At 43.8% G+C, this 21,507-nt stretch overlaps 2 protein-coding genes and 1 long non-coding RNA gene across 20 annotated transcripts in view; 2 read left to right on the forward strand and 1 right to left on the reverse strand.

The window, feature by feature from the left end:
- Positions 1–27: 27 nt before the first annotated feature.
- LOC139829281 (uncharacterized) lies at positions 28–13,777 on the forward strand. Of its 2 annotated transcripts, none has more exons than XR_011741718.1 (3): positions 28–234; positions 11,799–12,107; positions 13,212–13,777. It is a non-coding gene; the product is annotated as an uncharacterized lncRNA (long non-coding RNA). The 2 variants fall into 2 exon arrangements; XR_011741717.1 differs by lacking the exon at positions 28–234 and adding an exon at positions 3,970–4,049.
- Positions 303–16,952, reverse strand: RNF185 (ring finger protein 185). Of its 3 annotated transcripts, none has more exons than XM_071816090.1 (7): positions 16,853–16,952; positions 8,721–8,952; positions 7,081–7,099; positions 6,324–6,436; positions 5,745–5,799; positions 3,899–4,016; positions 303–2,877 (listed from the first exon to the last, which is right to left on the reverse strand). In XM_071816090.1, the coding sequence occupies exons 2-7, from the start codon at positions 8,900–8,902 to the stop codon at positions 2,780–2,782; spliced, it is 585 nt and encodes a 194-aa protein (XP_071672191.1). In that variant the 5' UTR covers positions 8,903–8,952; positions 16,853–16,952; the 3' UTR covers positions 303–2,779. The 3 variants fall into 3 exon arrangements, with proteins under 3 accessions (XP_071672191.1, XP_065707813.1, XP_071672192.1); XM_065851741.2 differs by lacking the exon at positions 16,853–16,952 and adding an exon at positions 14,209–14,345; XM_071816091.1 differs by lacking the exon at positions 16,853–16,952 and adding an exon at positions 13,612–13,787.
- Positions 15,665–21,507, forward strand: part of C17H12orf43 (chromosome 17 C12orf43 homolog) — a 28,376-nt gene continuing 22,533 nt past the window's right edge. For 8 of the 15 annotated variants that reach the window (XR_011741706.1, XR_011741705.1, XR_011741704.1 and 5 more), the window contains exons 1-6: positions 16,587–16,794; positions 17,182–17,227; positions 18,064–18,162; positions 18,815–18,888; positions 19,223–19,313; positions 19,683–20,046. Coding sequence is in view for 2 of the 15 variants with exons in the window: in XM_071816087.1 (XP_071672188.1) it covers positions 16,605–16,794; positions 17,182–17,227; positions 18,064–18,162; positions 18,815–18,888; positions 19,223–19,313; positions 19,683–20,025 (843 nt within the window). In the remaining 13 variants the exon portion in view is untranslated. Of the gene's footprint in view, positions 15,714–16,577; positions 16,795–16,819; positions 16,982–17,181; positions 17,228–18,063; positions 18,163–18,814; positions 18,889–19,222; positions 19,314–19,682; positions 20,759–21,507 lie in introns of those variants that run through there. The other 7 variants (XR_011741714.1, XR_011741715.1, XR_011741713.1 and 4 more) reach the window with 5 other exon arrangements.

The raw sequence follows: 21,507 nt of genomic DNA on the forward strand, positions 1-21,507 counted from the left end.
GCGGCCACGCCCCCGGCCCCTCCCACACGTGCCGTGGCGGGCGGCGGGAGCTCTCGCTCCCCTGCCTGGGCCTCGGGCCTGTGCCCGCCACACCGGCCGCTACGCGCGGCCTCCCCGGTCCCGCTGCAGCTCCGGAACGGCCCCGGAGCCCCAATGAGGGCGAAGTGAGCCCCCGCTCCTCCCGCTTCCCAAGGCACGGAGCAGCACCGGGCTCCTCCGCTCCCCGTCCCACAGGTAGGGCTCCGGCCGGCGCCTCACCTGAGCCCGTCCGCGGAGCACAAAGCAATGGCGGCGCACTGCGGTCAATGTAAAACCATTTTTTTAATTCTAAATCACTTTCACAACAGTGAAAATTAGTGAACGGTAACGGTAATGCACTAAACAAGCCATTATGGGCTGTGTGCAATCTGAGTACAAGGAGGGAAGTGGTACGATACAAAAAGCACACCGAGAAAAGGGTAGGAACAGAAGCGTTAACACTTTTAGACTATTTCATTCTTGGATTGCCAGAAAATAAGGGCTCTCTGTCATGTTTCTGCAGCCACCTTTGTCTAAATCCATTATGTCTCTCACCAATAGATGGAAAACAAAAACCCAAGCTATTAGAATTCTGTATTCTATAACATAAATGTTAATCAGTTTCAATACCTCTTGAACCTATTACAGTGACTTTTCTCTCCTCTTTATCGGAAAAAGGTTTTGAAGGGATACTCTGCCCCTCTCTGGGTGACCTCTGCTCTTAGCATCGAGATTATCAATACACACAGGAGAAGGAAAACCATCCCTTTTAGCATCACATGAACTTTCCCTTCTCATCAGCAGGTGGTGCTGCCTGCTCACGAAAGGAAGTCAAAGCTGCAACATTGTACTGCAGCCCCCTCAGCAGAATGCAATAAACAGCCTTTCTCCTACAGAGGGTCCGAGTCACCAAGTTATGCACTTGAGAAGAACCATAAACAGGAGTTAAACTTCTCAAAAGTGCCACACAGCAAAAGTTGAAGCACCACTTCAGCAATTTGTAGGTGAGCAATATATTCTGCCAGATTATCATCGAGTCAGTTATAATTTGACCAGATGTGGCAAAACACTGCAGAAGCTTTGCAACATTCTACTTGCCAGATGGAATTTTGGAGGTAGGCAAGTTAAATTTCAGTCATCCTCTGTCTTGATACTAAAAGTGAACAGTTTATAGTTACATAAAAGATGTATAATTACAACTAATTAAGGTGTCCTGCCCAGGAACCTCATCCATACAACAGAAAAACCCCAGCTATTGAAACAAAGTTTCTATGAGTTGATTTATTTTGTCAATTGTCTGTCTATTGCCAAGGAAGTCACAATATTCATCTTGCAGGAAATCATTATGACTATCAGCGATCTGAATCAAAATAATCTAAAAACAATAAGAGAAACAAAAATGGAATTACCTAGTCAGAGAAATATGAAACCTGTTCACCTTGCTAGGGAATCTCTTGTATCTGCTGTTCTGAAGGAATCTACACAAACACATCAGGAGTACTCTTTAAAGCTGTATACCCAACAGGATTCCAAAACAGCTACAGAGTGCTCACCTTCTGAAATATTTTCCCCTCAGCACATAAATGGTTGTGGTCTCCTCCAGCACTTCAAATTAATATCTTTGGTAGATACCGCAGAGGCTCTTGCACTATGGCCATTCTGCTCCGTTCTACGGAGTAGCCGGATGCACCTGGAGAGAGCAGCTCTTCCAAACGTTCCAAACGTGTGACGTGTGCCAGCCATGGCAGGATCTCATTTTTCCTCCTGTATAATTTTACAGTATGACAAGTTTAACCTCAAAACTCACGTAAAGATGCCTTTTTTCCTCTCCCCAAACAAGCTGATCTCAGATCTGTAATAGGATTTTATTTGGAGTACATGACCTTGCACAGAAAGTCTCAAAGCCTTGGGAAGAGTAAACGCAGCGACAAGGTTGTGAGGGGATTATCCAAGAGTGCAGCCCCAGGCTGCTGCGCAGAACCACAGAAGACAACACTGTTTTGTCAGTGAGGAACAGGGCTGGGTGAGGCAGACAGCTGCGTCTGACTGTTCGGCAACCCCACCTGGCTCCACAACGGGAGACTCTTCCAGTGTCTGGCTCCAGCAAATTCAGGCTCTAAAAAACTGCAGCATAAATTTGTATCCGTTCTTCTAACAGCCACGAGAGCCGCTTCAGGAGGGGTTTTCCATCATGCTGGCAAATAACAGCAGGAAAAGAAACCAGCCTCCAAACCTGGTTCCATTTGCATCACGTGCTGTGCCCGAAGAGTCTCCACAGTGCTGCAGACGATCTCCTGAAGAAGGCTGGATGTCGATGTGAAGACGTTAAATAACATCTGCAGCTCTTGCAGGTCCGTCATGGTTGCCGAGCACGAGATACTGATCACACCGCAGAAGTTTCCTTACCTGCCCAGTCTATCTTGGGGCAACTGTCTTGCACATAAACCCAGTAACACCGATTGGCACAGGATTTTGAAGCAGCGCTCCTTTTAGGAGCAGAGCTCAGAGGCAGGCTCATGCTTTGTGGCAGGAACCTGCTGTACGAGACAGCTGAGCTGAAACACGCTTTTTAACCAATGTTTAATTTCCAACTCTGGTGCAAAATGCAAGATTCCTCATTGTGCTGTGGTACCACCAATTCCTGAAGCCCATAGTTAGCTACGGAACCAGACACCAAGAGGCTTAAAATGGGATAGGGATGCAGTTTGTAACTGTTTCTGTGGCCTTGCTGGCCATGAATATACAGAATAATGGAAAAGATTTATGCAATCAACAGCCAGAACATTATCACCAGAGCCACAAACAGGAAGAGGCGGGATAGGAACTGCTCATCCACATATTGAGGAGTCCCTGGAGCAGCTGGAAAACAGGAAGTTAAAAGAAATAAATAAAAAAATAAACCCCAAAACATGACAGTTCAGCTCCTTCCTCTTCTCCAGCATTGTGCCTATTCTGAACATAGTACCTTCATAAATTGAAAGAGATGCAACGAACCTACTTGGTGAGACACCGTTGCTATTTCATACCCTCAGCCTGGCCAGCCACACTGGGAGGTCAGCAGGAAGACAAGCACCAGCTCCCTGCAGCAGGACTCACGGTAAACCTGCTCATGACTAATAGCTCCAGGTGCTGGAGCACACTCAAGTCTGCCCCAAGGACTCTGGGGACAGTGCTGAGCAAAGTTCACTGCTTAGGTCACTGTCGCCTGCTGAGTTCACTGTTTCCATCCTAAGACGCTTCACCACCTTTGCCCGAGCGCTCCTCCCCATCCAGGTGAAACATCCCTGAATAAGGAAATGGTAAAATGGCCAAAGCTGCTTGTGTAGCCTTGACTGAAAGAACTAGCGAAAAGCACTAGAGCTCTAAAGCTCAAAATGTGCCTTTCTGGAACTGCTGTGCTGAATCCACAGATGAAAAGCAGATAAAGGAGTTGGTCAAATTATGGCTGTTGCAACAGCATATATTTACATACTCCTTAGCTCAGTCACTCCTCCACACAAATTTTCAGCAGACACTGAAGTAGAGGTAATAGGCAAGTTAATTTTTTGTCCACTGGAGTACCAGAGGAGACATTTGAATTAAAGTCGCCAGTGCCACTGTCCCTCTCCAGTTCTGCTATCTTCTCAGGGGCACCCTCAGCAAATCATATCACAGTGACAAACTTGCTTCTTATAAAAGCACTTGTACAAAATGTGTGACCCATACACTGTGTTCCCTACCGGTTGTTTTCCCTCACTTTCTGTTCCTATGTACAACACTGGTTTACTGTACTGTTCAGAAAGTTTTGCCATTTAGCAGGCTATTTGTTTAAAAGTTACAAGGGAGTTTGTAGAACATCTGTTTGTGGCAGGACTCTCAGAGAAGACAGGACTTGTGGTACCTGGAGGAGGTCGCCCGTCGTTTATGTTGAATGCTGTTGCAAATATACCAAAGGGAAACGCCCCAATTCCAAATGACATCTGGAAGCCACCATCGCCAAACCCAAAGCCCTGGAATCCCTGCAGGGAGCAAAGCAACAGAAGAGAAAAAAGGTACCAATCATTTAAAGTCTATTTCAGAATATTTTGTAGAAGTACAGGCATTCCCTCTCACTGGCTTCCCTACAGCTGAAAGAGTATCATGCTGTCTGGCAACTTCCTCTGCCACACTATTGTTGAGACCTCCTTACTTCTCCTGCTTTTAAAATATTTCACACAGCAGCAAACTTGCCAGAGCAACCCAAAAGTTTGAAAAATGAAAACTGAGAACTGCAGTTCTTGCTTGAAGGCCACAAATTAACAAAAAAGTGGTTTTGTAACATTTCTCAACTTAAAATAGTATATATCTGGCAATATATCAAAATCAACATTACCAATTCTATTTAGAGTGTCTTAACAATGTACTTATAATTCTGTATTAATAGCTATTAGCCATATAAGAAAGGCATTGTAAGAAAATTATCTGCATAGATTTTTATGATACACGTGCATCATTTAAATATTCGGTAAAGTGATGAAGTGCCAGCGGGATGCACAGAGCATTAGAGAGAAGAACAGTATCAAAAAAATTACCGGGGGTGACTCTAATTAAGGTGGTAAAGTCATCTGGGCAGGAATGCAACAACATTGACCCCTGTGGGATCCACACTAAACCACCACATCAAGTTAAAGGGTCAGTCTTCTGAATCTAGATGAATCCTACTCTATAAAAGCAGTGTACTCCTTGAGAACCAACTGCATAAGGATCTATGTATTGCATCATGTTTAAAAACTGTGGAGAGCTCACAGTCACCACATTCCGTAATCCAGCAACCTGCCCTCTCAGAATGAAAACAGTGACACCAATTCTGAAAAACGCTCTGGTCTGTCACCTCCAAACAGTGGGAGGACAAAGATGATTTCACTTCGATAACAAAAGCCAGACATTTCTGGGTTGATCCTTGATTTGAGGAGTTAGTCTTTTGACCGTGACTCTCCTCAAGCATTTTGCCATTAGCTATCGGGGCCAGCAAAGCACTCTGCACCGCACATCCTGCATCCGCAGGGAGCGGCGTCAGCGTCACTACTGCTGCATCTTCGTAGCAGATTCCTCTGACTGACAGCAGCACCAGCCAAAAGGTTCAAACAAGGCATAGCAGCTGATTTAATAAGGCGGCAACTCCCCAGCGAGAGAGAACAACTGAGCTCCCAATACATTCAATAGAGAAATGTTCCTTAATCACACCCAGCAGAGTTGGTTGCCTGAAGCGTGAAGTATACAAATGCTCTCTGAGGACCCTCAGCTGAGTTACATGGAAATGTGCAATTGTTTCATCAGGTCATGCTCGCTGCCACCATGCTAAAGAACACTGTGGTCTGACTGGTGTCACTGACAAAAAGTTCACACATGGATTGTTTATTTCCATGACAGGTACACTTTGATGGAAACAGACTTCCACAAAGAAATTTCAAAGCAAATTGTTGCCTGTATTTATCTATGGAGAACAACCAAGTATGAAGAGCATTTCCAGGGCTGTTTTCATGAGGCACGACTCAAGTTAGCCCATTCTCTGGGATGCTAAAGAGTACTCTAGGAATGGAGTTTTCTGCCACACCGCAACTGTCAGTTATTCATGAATAACCTACTGGGGATGAACAAGAAATAGGGTCCTCACACAGGATCTCATCCACACATTATGTCCTCCAGGATGAAAAATACCACCATTGATAAAAACAATGAATCTGCTCGAGCTTGTTTTTTTCACTTACCCCTCTGTTCTCTGGTTCAGGTCTCTGCCCTTGGGGTCGTGGCGGAGTCTTCTCTCTGCAGGAAGTTGTGAAATTAGCTCCAGTGCAAGGATACATCCCAATAGTATCTGCAATAGCCCAGCTAATGTGACAGAACCAACACAGAGCACACTCTCACAGGGCCATGCTGCAGCAGAGGTTCTGTGTGAGCGAGCAGACCACCCAGCTTATGAGCCTTTGGCATCATATTGCTGAATTAAGATACTGTACTTTTGAGTAACTAAGTCCCATTAAAACAGCTAGAAACTGAAGACATGAACATTTTATATAAGCTTCTCCAGTCAGATAACATTCATTGCAACCTGCCACTTGTAACCGGTAATTAACACCCAATTCAAATTGAAATACATTGCCAGCTGAACAAGAAATAAGGTGTGCAAACCCGGGCACTGACAAAGCCAGAAATATTCAGCAAAAACATCAGTTCTGTCTTTTGACAAAGTATTTCAAGTTGTGAATCCAGCACTTTGATCTTAAGACCTTAAACTAAAGTTTCATCTTTAGTTTTCACAGAAAAATACTTGTATTTAGGTTTCTTACCTGGGGTCCTGTTGCCCAGTGCTACCTCTTCCATACAGAGGAATAACTTTATCTCGACTGATTCCTGCTTTGCATACAGGACACACTTGTCTGTTTGGCCTGGTTTCTAGCCACTAAAAGAAAGGAAATTATAAGAAAACTAGTAAAAGACCATGAAAACACCACCATGCAAACCTCATTTGGAGCCAGGCAGAGAGACTTTAGCAATTTCTCAGAAAGCCACGGAGCAAAACATTTTAATAAGTGCTGAGTATTCTCCAAAGCAGAGTCGGCATTTTGCCTGTTGTTCCGGTACAACCCACTCGCCCATGTATACGCTTTCAGAACTGCACTGGAGTAAAATGTGAAGAAATAAACAGTACCAAGACCCCTGCACAGGCCAAGGGCTAGTGTAGATACCCTTCTTTCACCTATCTCTTCTATAACGATACCAGAATGTAAAATACCACATATGCAAAGAGATGTACACTCAGCACTTAAGCCCCTGTGAACAGCCTACAGTAATTCTTCTACCAAACCTAGGAATACTCAGTGTTTAAGGAACTAAAAAGAAGGAGGCAAGTGGAACAGAATCTAAGTTTTCCTTTTGCTGAAAGAGCAGATTGCAAGGTGTTGCACATGAAGTTGCATGAGCGGGTTGTGATTGCCCTGGAGAGAAAGGAGCGCATTCGAAAGGAGGGGGATACCCCAGAGAACCAAGGGCTTTATTGAGTAATAGAAGCTGATGAAAGACAAAGTAAAAGGAAACCTGTCTTACCTGGTGTAAACAAGGCCAACTGTGAGCATTCCCAGGACAATTTGTTTACAGAGCAGAAAAAGAGGGGAAAATAGAATTAGTTACTGACAACTCAATCCAACAAATATACAAAGTGTACCATGGATAGCACAGCTTGGAGTCAACAGAATCCTGGAATCCGGCTCAGCCAGTTCCATAAGCTCCCATTAAAATATTTTTGAAAGCACAGTGCAAGACAAATCTCCACTGGTCTTCTCAGGTTACGCAATCTAAGTTGCTACTGTGATTCTCTGCATATCACTTCTGAGTTCTGGGTCCTCATCCACACCAAAGGCCCATACAGAGGTTTAACTAATCTTCAGGTTTACTGTACGGATTTTTTTCTTCTGATACCATGCAAAGATACCCCTGAGCTAAGATGCACATAAGGAAGATGTCAGTAGTGAGGCTTCAGCATCTTAAAAGAAGCCACACACAGGACATTTAGCTAAAATATCGGCCACATTCACAGAATCATGGAACAATTCAAAGCTGAGCAGTACCTCAGGTGGCCTCTAGTCCAACCTGACGCTCAGCGCAGGGCCATCTTTTGAGATCAGAACCAGTTGCTCAGGGCAGAGAAATTCCCATTATACTGAACTAGTCTTAAGAGTAAATTAATATGGCAACTTAAAACAGGTCAAAGACAAGCAAGCTACCATACAGAACTGCTAAATTGCCATCTGCTTTCAAAGTGGTCTTGACAACATTAACAGAAAAGATATGTGCTACTTTTTAAGGTTCCATTCTTCAAAATCCTTTTGTGCAATAGTTTCATCTAATTTTATCTTAACATGCCATCAGCAAGAGATTTTCCATCTCCACCTAGAAAAAAACCTGGATTTTCAGATGCTGCATACATTTACACAGAAAAGAAATGCTCTTTTAGGCCTCTTTTTATTAAAGAGCATAATCTAGCCTACCATGGAAAATAAACAAAAAAAAGCCCAGCACACTTGGCCATGTGAATCCTTAATAACTTCTTAACATTCAAGAATGAGTGTATTCTAGACCAAGTCACCCAAACACGAAATGCTGCACGGTTATTGTATTTGTGCGATACATTCCCAAGTCAGATCAAGGAACTGAAAAGTTACTATTACAACTGCAATACCATGGCAAAAGAGAAACAGCCCACATGTAAAAGCTTGTTATCTTTTTTTTTTTATGGTTTCAACGGAAAAAAGAACAAGCTTGTAGGAAGTATGAAAACTACAATTTGGCCTCCAGAACCTAGTTTCAGATGCAGGTTTAGGTATGCACAGGTTAGACAGGAACTTAAGTCTGAACAAGATACCTGTGCTAGACCAGACAGTACGAATAAACCAGCATACGTAACCAAGCAATATCAATGGACACCAATCTGTCCATGTGGGGCTGCTTGTTTGTTTGCTTTTACAAAATAATCCAAGAGTAGAGGAGTTTATGACCAAGAAACCCACTCCCTGGAACATGAGCAAAGAAAAACAGTCAAGGAATAAAAGCAAACTGCTCCTAAACCATGGTTCTTATTCATTGTATACACGACGTTTTATTTGACATTTAGAACTATAAAAATCATAAGCTTTTATGAGATCAGAGAGACAGTGGTCTGGTTTATCTGCGGGGGCTCGAGCACTTACCAAAAGAGATGCCCACACAAGCTGATAACTGCATCCTTGGCAGTGTCTAAACAGATGTTACATTCAAAAGTGTTGTCCTGATTAGTATTGTCCCCAGCACCGTTACTGCTACTGCTGCCACTGGTCCCTCCAGTACTGGAGTTCTTTGTTGATGCAGAAGTCGTGGGTCCTTTGCTCGCCATCCTCAAGAGTTACCCAGACACAAGGTCACAGAGATCTTCCTCTTGGAATCCTAGCAGTGAGAAAGGGAAGGAAAAAAAACCCCACAACTTATTGGCATTATAACACTGCATTCTTGTCCTGTTCCAAACTGGTAGTGATTTATGTAAGAAGCACTTGAATCCTATTGTTGATGGTTTTAGTTTAATGTAGCCAAGAGGGATCTTTTTTTAGAGACTAAGCTACTTTAAACTCCTGTAGTATGACCTGGCTGATATGTGATCTGTACTTTAAAGTAACTGATAAGCAACTGAGATCCATAGGCAAACCAAACTCATCATACTTTCTAATAAATGACGTGCTATAAGAGGAATGAGCTCACCTAGTCATACATGCTGTTCCAAAACTGCAGTGTAAGTTATAACTGTGAGTGCAGTCTGAAACAGGATTTAATCATGAAGCAACTCATAGTTTGCACAGACTGATTTAATGCATAGTTTTAGATTCAATGTTCATTAGTTTGGAATATTAATGATCATAACAGCAAACAAAAGTGGGTTACTACTTGATTTGTGTCATCAGCAGTCTATTGCTGCTCTCGCAGCAGTGTGCTGATGTGGCTATCAAACATTTCTAATCTGGTAATAATGCAGAAATACTACAAATTTTACTTGAACGTGCTTCAATTTTACTTAACTGCTTTCACCTCTCATAACATCATCATATTTATCAAAGAGCACCATTTAATTTATTTCTGTAATAACAGCCTCTACAGTCTAATTCCTTGATATGCAAATTCCACAATATCTAAACTTTGTGCAAGGCATTTGCATCTTGAGAAACAAACACTTCTACCAGCACAAGGTTTTTAATCTGAGAATTAAGAGATCTTCAGCAGTTACAGAAATCAATTCACCAAACCAAAAATGTTTAAAATATTCCACTGTGCTTTTCATGAAACTCTGACATGTTGCTGCTGCAGGGATATAAATACTTACATAAGGTTGTGAGAAAGAAACAGGTGATCTGAACTTTTTGCAAGTGTACAAACAGTAAAGCATTTTAAAAGGACAACGTGAATTTTTCAGAAGCAAATTTCCTTGCAAACTTACCCCACAAGCACCAAAGGCTTTCCTTAGTGTCCCCCCTTTGTAGCAGTGCTGAAGCACAGGGGCAGAGCAGCAAAATAAAACTCAGGATCTCTAGCTGTTACTGTCAACAGCTTTTTTCGTATAATACAATCCCACTACACGGTCAAGAAGTACTGTACTCCAGCCTCATGAAGGTATTGCAATGAAGACACTCAGTTACAGCAAGCGAAATATATTTTTGCAGAGCTTTTTCACTCGGTTACATCATTTTGCACAGTGTCCCAGAAGGGCAGCTTTGTATTCACAGATGCTGCACTCTAACATACACTGAGCTCAGCACTGCTGACTCGCAGCATTTCACACCGTGACTTCATTTACATTCAGCAGTGGCACAGTTCATTGTACAACATTAAAGTTCGTGTTAGTTCAAGGCAGATGGAAATGCTGCCAGCCCACAAACTATACGCTTGGATTTTTCACACATCCTTACTACCAGAATCTTCAGCCTATCTTGCTCAGCAGTTTAAAACTTGAAAACTTACCAACTTGGACCTACATATATTTGCTGGAGATCAATATCAACACCAAGAAAACCTCCTTAAACTAAAGAGTTCAACACATTGTAAAAAACTCTAGCATTTTATGGAATGGGCACAAGAAATGTCTGGCTCTTATAGCCGGGCATATAACCCAAGGAAAACATGTAGAAAAGACAAACAAATGAATTTCAGTGTCCCTAAAACCAATGTGGAAACATCTTCACAAACACCTACTTTAAAAACCCTTAGTTTTTAGTAACTATGAAAACCAAATAAACCATTAAGTTATGAAGAACGATGATAGAGACATCCATAGGAATATCAGTAATATAATGGAATAAAGATAGCTGAGACAGAAGATCAAAAATTATATAATGCCACAGGCACTGAATCTCCTCTCCTAGAAGGAGGTCATTCCTTAGTCTGTGCTGGGATCCTGTCCTCATTATTTCTCCATAGGCTGATTATGCCTGATGACCCATTAGGATATAACCAATTGAAAATACCAAAAATATATCAAACTACAACAATAAAAACAATCAATCGAATTCTGAAAAGGCTTCTCAAACATTTGCTCTTGTCGGTGGAATACTGTTTAACATAACCAGGTCTGTAACAAGCGCTGTTGGGGTCTGTTCATCTGCAAGTCACACTGCACATGTGTAAAGAAGCAAATGTGAAACAGCATCCAGTGACTAAACTTATATTTGATAATCATATATTGTGCCACTTGTCAGCAGAGTCTGAATCCTAAAGCAGAAGTTCAACTGCAAATTCAACTTGTTCTGAGTGTAGAACAAGCTGAAAATGGTTGAAATGTCACTTGAACTACTTAAACTCTTGAGACAAAACGTTTTAGGGGGATAAAAAAAACAAACCACAAGCAAACCACAGACTACAAAAAAACCTAACCAACACAAGAGTGCAAACCAACCCCATTTTCATTTTGATTTAGAGTTCAGAAGGAAGGCTGTGAGTACACTGGGATATAATGTGACTTTTGGGGTTAAGTAAACAGAATTTAGAGATGTCACTCAGATTTGCTAAACCCTTGTCCTTTGGATCAGGTCTCCAGATCAACCCTAGAAACATGACGAGTAGCAAACAAAACAAGTGAAAGGATATAAAAGTCAGCTGTGATCTAACTGCAAGCATTCAAAGATTTCTTTTTTTCTAGCTTGTTTCTTTGCTATCTAGATATTTAGAGGAAAACAGTATCTTTATTCCTTCCAAGTCCTCTATATTAGCTGTTTATTATCTAACTCATGACCCTTGTGATATCCCAACAGGTTGTTCTGAAACTGATCGAATCACTGACATTTACTACATTGAGGAATCAAGAGTGGCAGCAGACGAATGGTTAAGAAACAAAGAACCCATAGTCTGCCTAAATTAAAAAAAAAGTTTGGTGGAGCATGAAGAAGACATGAAAGCGAAGATACATGTGTAGGGACCCAGCACAAATCCCACCGGGCTGCGGACAGAATCAGGATGGCTGAAAGAGCTGGTGAAACCAGACCTTGGAGAGCACACCAGGACCTGAAAGTTTCATGACAACTGAGAGCATGGGAGGCCCGTGAAAGAGCAGCAGGAAACTGGTAAGGTCTATGTACTGTGTACAAATCTCACTAACAGGCAATAAGAAAGACATTTTACTCAAGTACTTTAGAAACTAAATCTGTAAATCTAGTGGGAGAAACTGCACAGCAGGAAAAAGCGAGCCAAATGGCCACTGTAAAACATGACGTTTCTGAACTCAGCAAATGAAAACCAACTGCATTTGCCAAAGACCTGATTCTAAAAATACAAGAAAAACACTTCATGGCAGACTGGGAGACTTTCCACCATAAGTTAAACCATACCAAAAAAATCCATTAGAAACATAGTATGTCAGTAATAATTCAACCCGAGAAAGACAGAGAGGGAATATACATTAGAAACTAATGTCACCTGTATGGAACAGTTGTAGAACACACGTTCACAACACTACAACCTTAGCATGTTTGAAGTATTTATTTCTTAATCTTCTTTCATGAGCAATGAAAAAAATTTCTGGTGAGGATATAGAACTCTGGCTAGTTTATTAACAGAACCCAAAGTTTATTATTCTTTAAGATATCTAACAAGGAAATAAAAAGAAGAGCATTGCTGGATGTAAAATTCCACTAGAAAAAACACTCTACCATATTTCTTTCCTAATGAATTTTATATTATATAGCATTACTGAAATTGAAACAATCCAAATCTAGTTTGCTTCTGAAAGAAGTTCTAACTTAATTTCTGAACTTCTTGCTGTTTACATCAAAATGAAAACTTGCCAGGTTATTTTTCTTATCACTACAGTGACAATGTCATTTTCAGACAAAAATGACAAATTTATAAACATTAGAAATTTTATCTAAATCTAAAAATATTACTCAGAGTTTATATCAATACACCCATTCACATGTTTAGCAAAAATCTGATTCTTAACCTATTACAATTGCCTGGACTTGAAGTAAAACTAACAGATAACCTCAGCTGATAATTGTTGACAGTGCTTAGAAAAAAGTACATTTACTTAATGACAGTCATTTTTTGATATTTTTAGCTTGGCTGAAGTCCTGTTGTTAATCATTAACTACGTATTTATCTCACTACCTTTTTACTCCATGCTGTCCTGAAAACATGTTACATTTTAACACCTCAGAAACATTTTCCAGGTTCATCTTTTCACTTCCTGTAACCTGTTCAGCGCCCTGTACCTGCTTTTTGGTAGGACCATGAAGTGGTCCGAACAAACGAGTCCGCCTGACCACTCGGCCTTGCAAAATCCGCCGCTGATTGCACAGCCCAACGTGCCCTCGCTTGGCCTAATTTCATTAATTGGGATTCTGCAAGTCTGCCTGTGTCACAGTGGCTGCTTCCAGCGTAAGAGCTCTGCTGAAAGGCTGTTTCGGCAACTCTGAGGATTCCAGATGCTCACAGATGCAAGATGTTGTTACAAACTATTAAATACTCAGTGATTAAAGTAATTATTATTTTTAACGATTCCATAAAAGTATAATATAGGCTCTAAGAAAATGTTGCACAAATCTTTAGACAAAGATTTTATCCTCTTACCTCATAAAGTCCAAAGGGGAAAAAAAAAAAAGAAAACTGATAGAACCAGTTGGGTAATACTGTAATACCGTAATAGTGCCTGAGCGTTTTCCTGGTTTGGAAATGCCCTTTCAGTGGGCTAACCGGGGTAGCACTGAAGTGTAAAAATAAAATGAAATAGCTACGATGTGGTTTAAGAAGTAATAAGCTATTCCCAAGAGGAAAAAAGGGGGGGAAAAAGGCCCATAGCAGCAGCTAACGCTTTGCTAACGCTCTGCGACCGGACCCAGAGCCCGACCTGCTCTGGGGCGGGCCCGGCGCTGCCCCGCGGAGGGTCCGGGCCCCAGGCACCGCTGAACACGGGGGTTCGGGGAGAACCCCGGCGGGGCACCGGAGCTCCGGCAGCGAGGGGGCACCCGCCGGGCCCACCGGGGCCCTGGGGCCGAGGCTAGTGCTCCCGCGGCTCCCCCGCCCCGCCCGCCCCCGCCTCTCCGGCTTCACACGGGCGCGGGCGACTCCGGCCTTCCCGCGGCCCCGGCCGCCCCTTTCGCTCCCCAAACCCGCCGCCTTGGGCTCCCCCGCTCCGGCACCAGCCGGGATCCGCCGCACTGGGCTCACCGGCGGGTCTGGCGGGTCTCGCCGCTCCCCCGCAGCCTCCCCGAGCCGCTCCCCTGGCAGCGGCCGCCGTCACCTGACCGCCCGGAAGCGCGGTGCTGGCGGAAGGGACCGGCCTCCCGCCGCCGCGCCGGGCCGCGGGGCCGCGTTCCGCCCGCTCGGCGCTCCCCCGCGCCCGGGGCTGCCCCGCGGGGCGGCTCCTTGGAAACGGGAGCCCTGTGGCGGCGGCGGGGCTCCCCGGGCGCTGCCCAACCTGCCGCCGCGCCCCCGAACCAGAACCCCCGGCCGGTTGTTACCGCAGCGACGGAACTGGTTCGGTGCGACCCGCCCGGGCTGGCGGTGCGTTCGGCCCCGGTTCAGTCACCCGCACCGCAACCCCGACTGCGCGCTCCCTGGGATTTGTAGCGCAGTTTCTGTTGCGGTTTCGCTGCCTGCTCATGGTGAGGTGTTGGGGGGGCCGAGTGCCAACGCCTGCCTCTCGAAAAAGCAAAAACTACATCTTGTCAACTGCAGCAAAGGCTCGGCCCAAGCAGGGAAGGAAGGCGGCAGCTTTGAGGGAAAGAGATTGATCAAATGTGCGTTCAGAGCACTAGGATCTGACCAGAGGAGCACCTCCAGAATGGGAACGGAGGTATTTACACAGCTGTGAGAAACTATGGACACAGAGATGGCCAAAAAGGAGAGAGAAGAAGCGGGTCAGAGCTGAGAGAGATGACCAAGAAGGCACCTCTGAAGGGTTTTGACCCTGTTCTGAGGGCACTGAGACAGGAGACTCTGCAAAATTCCTTGTTTGACACAGTGGAGAACGGGTGAATTCAAAACCAAGATCTGCCACTAAAAGTGAGCCTTAGAAAGGAGTAGCTGAGGTAACAAGCGGAGGCAGGTTAGTGCCACGGAAGCCCACCAGAAAGAGCCCAAGGATATTGTCTGAGGCCCCTGCTGACTGAGGTGGCCTGAGACTACACAGCTCTAGTGTGAAGGTTGGAATGCGCCAGCCGGGAAGTGTTCAGCGGTGTGAAACCACAGCTGTCCAGAGCCCTCGGGCTGCTTTCCGCAGCATGTAGGCTTGGCAGAACCCGCGTCAAAGCGGTCACTCAGCAGCCCTGCTGGAATTGCCTTACACGTTGATGTGTGGCAGCGGGAAATTTGTAGCTGAGGTGAAGATGAAGATAGTATCTGTAAATGATGGTGCTTATGGCGTTGGGGCACGTGTTGTGAAGCTGTCCTGCCCACACGAGCGGTGTGTTTGCTGTCTCTGAAAACTCCTGTAACAAAGGCTGTCTCACTTTCAACAAGACAGTGAAGCAGCACAGTTTGGCACAGTTTCACCGCTCAGGCAAAAATTTGGCATCTCAATGGAGTATCAGATTAATAAGTTAACAAGGCCCCAAAGGTATAAATGATATCCTCCAGATGCTTAATAAAACAAGGATGAGCTGCTGAAATTTGCACCGGCTTAGGCTAATCACCATGTATGACTAGGAGTCAAAAGAATTCCAGTATAAAAGGTAAAAAAGGTTGATTTTTGATGTTATGATCATGCTCAGAACAGTCTTTGTTGTTTGGGTATCATATGATAACTAAAGCAACCTGAAAAAAAAATACATAGACAACACAGCCAGGGAATATTTTCACTGCCCGGTGATGATTTTAACATCTACGTTTCAAGTCTCAGAAGAACGGAATTACATTATTCTGCATTTCTATAGTGACTTATTTGCAGTACCCCCATTACACTTACAGCAAGTGTTTTCTTTTTCAAAAAGGAAAAGATCCAGAGACAGGCAATGAATAAGATTGGATGAATGGAGAAGGTGATGTACAAGAAGAGAATGAAAATGTTAATCTTGTTTACAGCTAAAGTTAATAGGAAGAGAACAGACATTTAAAACAGTCAGCCGGAGAATATTCATGGGACATTCAGATTTACTGCCATTGGCAACAATAATTATATTGAAGGACAACAATAAGTGATGTAAGGAAATACTTTCCTTAACGAAGCTAAGAAAGCACCTTTCAAAGAGCTGTATATCACATGCATAATGGAAATTGAAATATCATTTACATGTATGTCTATTCTAATGGAGATATGTACATCACTCTTCAGTGTACCCAGTAATTGCTCAGAGTCAGCAAAACCTCGTGCCCTGGTTGTCAGTTCATCCTCGTGTGCACGAGAATAAATCACTTCGATTTATTCACTTTTTCATGATCTAAACCACATAATGTTGATATTTATGGTATACACAACCCCCCTCCTAAAATCCTTAATTACAAAAGGTGGGTGACCAGGCAGCTACTCCTGAGTCCGAGTCCGTGTTTATTCTTTATGTTTATTCTTTATTCTTTATGTTCATTCTGTAATGCCGAATGTTCCGCACGGCACTACAGCCCCCAGCATGCACCGCGGCCGCCCGACTACAGCCCCCAGCATGCACCGCGGCTGCCGCGCCTTCAACATGGCGGCGCCCAGAACCGGCCGGGGCCTGGACACGGACTCGGACTCAGACAGCAGCGGCGAGGCGGCCGCGCGGTTCCGGGAGGCGGCCTGGGACTGCGCGGCGGCGGGGCGGGCGGAGCCGGCCGGCGGTGAGGGGCGGCGAGCAGCCAGGCTCTGCTTTCCCGCCGCAGCGGCGGCGTGGCCTACCTGCCTGGGCCGGGCCCCTCCGGGGCTGCCCCGGGAGTGGTGCCGGTGTCAGAGCCGGGGGAGCCGAGGGGGGCACAGGGAGTAGGATGCGCAGCCTCCAGCCGGGCCCGGAGCCTCTTCCCGGGCAGGGTTTGTGCTGCAGCCCGGCCCTTGGGGGAGTGCCCCTTTCCCCACTTAACTTTCCCCCGAAGGGGGGCCTGGGTTGTCCTTCAGGCGCCGTTCTTTGTGCTCTAAAATCTTTATGCTATAAAACCGATGTGCCAGAGGGGAAATTGAGGAAGTCCGGGTCACAGGTCTTTTAAACTTGCTTTTACTTCTTCCTTTGTCAGGTGGTTTTACCAAGGATCGGTTACAGCCTGCTTGGCCAAGCTTAAGGTATTTTTGCTTTTGGTTGCAGACTTGTGTTTCACTGATAAAATATTAGTGTATGTTATATTTGTGCTACTTACAGTTAATGCCTTGTGATACTTCCTACTGGAAGAGCCTATTCAGTTTTAAGAATTAGGCCAACCATAATACTCTAAAGTTGTGCTTAAATCTGGAAAATCTAGTAGGTTTTTTAAAATGCATTTGTCATCCCTCTAGCAGTTGGGAAATATAGAATTTGAAAACATACTACTGCTGTCACAGTGTTAGTTCCAAGTGTCATAAGTCTTCCAACTCTGCAAGTGTCCCATGGAGGAATTAGTACAGTTACATATAAGAAAAACTTATTCAAAAAACATTGCTGTTGCAAAGGCAAGCGCTCATCAGCTGAAAAGCACCTGAATTTGGAGCCTTGCAGTGGAGGTGGTGCTGTCCTGTTGAGAAGTTTGCGGTGTTCCTCTAGGCTCAGTTTCAAATGCTGCCAGCCAGGCAGCCTAATAAAATCCTCTCTCCTGGGACAGGTTTTGCGCAAATCATGGCAACATACACAGGAACTTCATGCAGAGTAGGGATGTCCTTGCATAATATATTTGCTTTTGTAGGCTATTTCAGTGAAAAAAAAAATCCAGTTTCTATGATGGAGATGGCTAAATAATATGTAGCTTCCTCTTAGGAACAGAACTGTTACTACTAAGCTATTTTCCATCTTTCTTGGCCATCTTCCCTATCAAGTATGAATTGATTACTAACGGGCAGGGATTTTGAGTCCTTTATCTCCTGTTTGGGCAAGAGCTCCAGATGTTATTGACCATGAAAGAGATAATAATTATTCATATTTCAAACAGGCGTGAGGTGAATGGTCATGGTGAAGATGGAAATGAACTACAGACGACACCAGAGTTCAGAGCACATGTTGCGAAGAAACTGGGAGCGATGCTAGATGGGTATTGACAAGCAATCCTAAAAAAGTTTGTTCTGTGGATTAAGTACACTGATGCTTTTGTGTGGTAAAATCAGGAAATTCAAGATCTGGGTGCAGCCTGACTGTGAAGAAGTTGTTTCTGTTCTTGTCTCCTTCATTCCTGCATTTAATGCAAACTTCCACTATTCTCTGAACTAACCCATCCCATGTGCTGTGAGTTTCTGGTAAAGACTCCCTGTGCATTTTGCCTCTGGCGAATGGATTTTGGGGAAAGTGTAGAATTTGGGTGCTTTAGCACTTTCATAATTAAAAGGCCACCGTGAGAATGTTTGATTTATTCCTACAACCTAAACCAATACCTGGTTCAGGGTTGTGCTGGCAGTGTGCCTCTGGCGGGGCTGCTGCTGTCTTATTCATCGTGTAAATGTGGCTCTGGAGAACTAGAATTCCTGGTGTTTAGAGCTGGCTTTAGAAATGCTGCTTTTAAGTCATTCTTGTGCTGCTAAGGAGGGAAGGTGTGGTCTGCTCTGAAAGCAGGGAGGTGAGACAGCTTCACTAAGAGAAAAGTAAGAAGCTATACAACATTTCTCTGTAGCCTTGTTTCCTAGAAATACCCAGGTTTAGCTCAGTTTGAATAAACATTTCTTCAGATCTGACTGGGGATTTCTGTTTAGTTTCATCACTGTCTTGAAGGACCCATCAGGACCTTCACAAGCCTCTGTGCCACTGTCTCACTCTGCAGACGATGGTGAGTTCTAGTCACATCCGTTGTGGCTGTTTTGTGACACTGTTATTATATATTATTAATAGTTGAATGATGACAAGTGGGATGGATCCTGTCCGTTGGCAGTTGTACACCCAACTGACTAATAAGCATTTGCACTAGGAAAATTTCTGTTAGTGTCTGTGAAGGCCATTGTTTTGTAGCTGTGATCTCTGTGCCCTGGCTCCTCTCAGTCACAAATTGCTGTCAAGCACTGTGACAATACAGTAACAGCAGTGAGGTTTCCCAGGGAGTTTGCTGTTGATTGCTTTCACCTCTGTTTTATATTGTGGCTAAAATTCCCTTTTCCATATTTCAGGCTTTCGCCTCTTCTCTTCCTCTGTTCTGGGAGATTGTGGGGAATCGGAGCCGTGCCCTGCAGTGAGGAGGAGGCGGCCATCCAGCTCCAGGTGAGGGGCTGTCACTGCTTTGCTCCTGGAGTACTACGACATCCCACATTTTGGAGGCAACTGGGACTCTAACAAGGGAATAGGAAGCAGAAGAGCTTGAGAACTGTGTATTTATGACTCCTATAACTGACTAGAGCAGATTTTTTTTTTTTTTTTTGGTGCCAGGAAACTAGAAATGTTTGTGGGAGATGTTCTCAGGCGTAAAGAACACCTTGGCCTTCAGACTGGTTAAATGCTAACTGTAGGTGTTGGAGTCTTGGAGCCACTGGGTGTTTATCAGGTGTTCTCATCTTAGATTGCGCTGCTGTTTGTGCTTTGGTTGAATTCAAGGCCAAAGTGTAATATAATTTTCTTTTGTTACCTTTCCAGTGACACGGACAGTGACCAAGAGTGGCAAAGGTACCAGGAGGCTGCAGTGTCAGCCACAGACATTCTGAAACAAAGTGCTTTCCCTGCACTGTCCCAGGATTCCAGCGAGGATCGGAGTCAGGGTTGTGTAGAACACAGACAGAGAAAAAAGAAAAAAAAGAAAATTAGGAAAGAGAACAATATTCAAGAGAAAATAGATCCAGCAGAGCGTGAGCAGATCAGCAAAGGTTTGCCACGGTTGGTGGCTGCAAATGGACAGCATGAGGGACAGAACAGCAATCACACAGAGAACTCTGTGTTGCCAGGAGCTGCGAAGAAGAAAAAGAAGAAGAAAAGAGAATAAAGATTTTGTACTGAACGGCAGGTGATTATGGTGGATGAAGGATGCAGAAAAGAAAAAAAACTAACGAAAAGAGTTGATGCAGAGAAGGGAAAATTAATTGGGAAAGCTTCTGTTCTAAGAGCTCAGTGGCCTGAGAGTCTAATTAAGTGACTTCCTATGTTGTTGGCATCCCCTGGGAAGGGAACATTGTCCTCCTAGCACAGCAGTTATCTAGGCTGCTGCTGCTTATGCAGACGTAGCGTAAAAGGATTAAATACTGAGCCCAGACTCGTGACAGAGGGGCTTAATCGTAGCTGCATCCCTCTTGATCTGTTCCTTCCCGTCAGGAAACCAAATCTTGTGTCCTGGAGAAAGTATATGATGAATTGAGTTTGGTTTACATGGTAACAGGTGATCAACTGCTTTTTCCCTTGGACTCCTCCTAGATGCCTACTAAGAATAACTCCAGCCAGTGGGAGACTCATTTATCAAAAGCATCCAGTCAGATATCTGGGCCCCTTATTTTTTTTCTGTGATCATCATAACAATCTGTTGTTGAAACCTGACATGCTACTAATCCATCTGTAATCTGCACCTCTCCAGGGTCCCTGCAGGTAAACAGAGTGTGCAGTGAGCTTATCTCAGGGTTGTTACAAATAGGTAGTTCTGTTCGAGTTGTGTCTTTGGACATTTTTTCCATGTATATTTTTTATGGCATTTGTTGTTATTAAATTCTGCTACACTGTTAGTCTTATTTAATTTGGCAGGCTTTGTAAAACAGTGGCTTTCTTGCTGTATGCAGAGATAAAGATGGGTGAAGGTGACTGTAGCTGCTTGGTGATCAATGCTTTGAGATCGCTACAGGAAGGACTTAAGCCTAACTAGAAAAACCACTGTGTTTCAGTCTTTGGTTTGGTTGATTATGATTTTTGTCTCTCTGAAATACAGCAGGTTTTGTGGTTGTCAGTGTGGGTCTTAGTCCATTTATACTTCAGCTCCAGTATTTCAGGAAATGACCTGTTATTGGAGAAATAATTGTCTTCTGGTTTTAAGATTGTTTCGTTTCAGTAGCTCTTAACTCATTTGCCCCATTCAGAAGACCAGAAAGCCAGATTAGAGGAACCTAAATAGTGAACTGTTTCTCTCTGAGTGTGGGAAAACCCAAGACATTTTCTTTCTTATCTAAGATTCTTGCTGGTTTTTAACCAAGAAAACACAGCCTTCCCATTTTCGGATGCCAACTAAATAGGAAATTGGCTTGTAATCTAACTGAATGTGCCGGCAGAAGTTACTTGTCTTATGGCGAGTTAAAACTTCAGTGTACTGAAGCAAGGACCTGGGGTTTCAAAGGCATAGTGGTCTAAAAGTTATCTTTTGACTTGTTTTATGATGATTACGCTAACTGGAAGTTACATGTATTTGCAAATGATGCACATGAGAGATTAGGAAAAAATTCTAGGATAAAATTAGTTACTGAAGTTAGTCTCTGATGGTTGATATAAT

The sequence above is a fragment of the Patagioenas fasciata genome, chromosome 17 (genome assembly GCF_037038585.1).
Source record: "Patagioenas fasciata isolate bPatFas1 chromosome 17, bPatFas1.hap1, whole genome shotgun sequence".
NCBI classification, from domain to species: Eukaryota; Metazoa; Chordata; class Aves; order Columbiformes; family Columbidae; genus Patagioenas; species Patagioenas fasciata.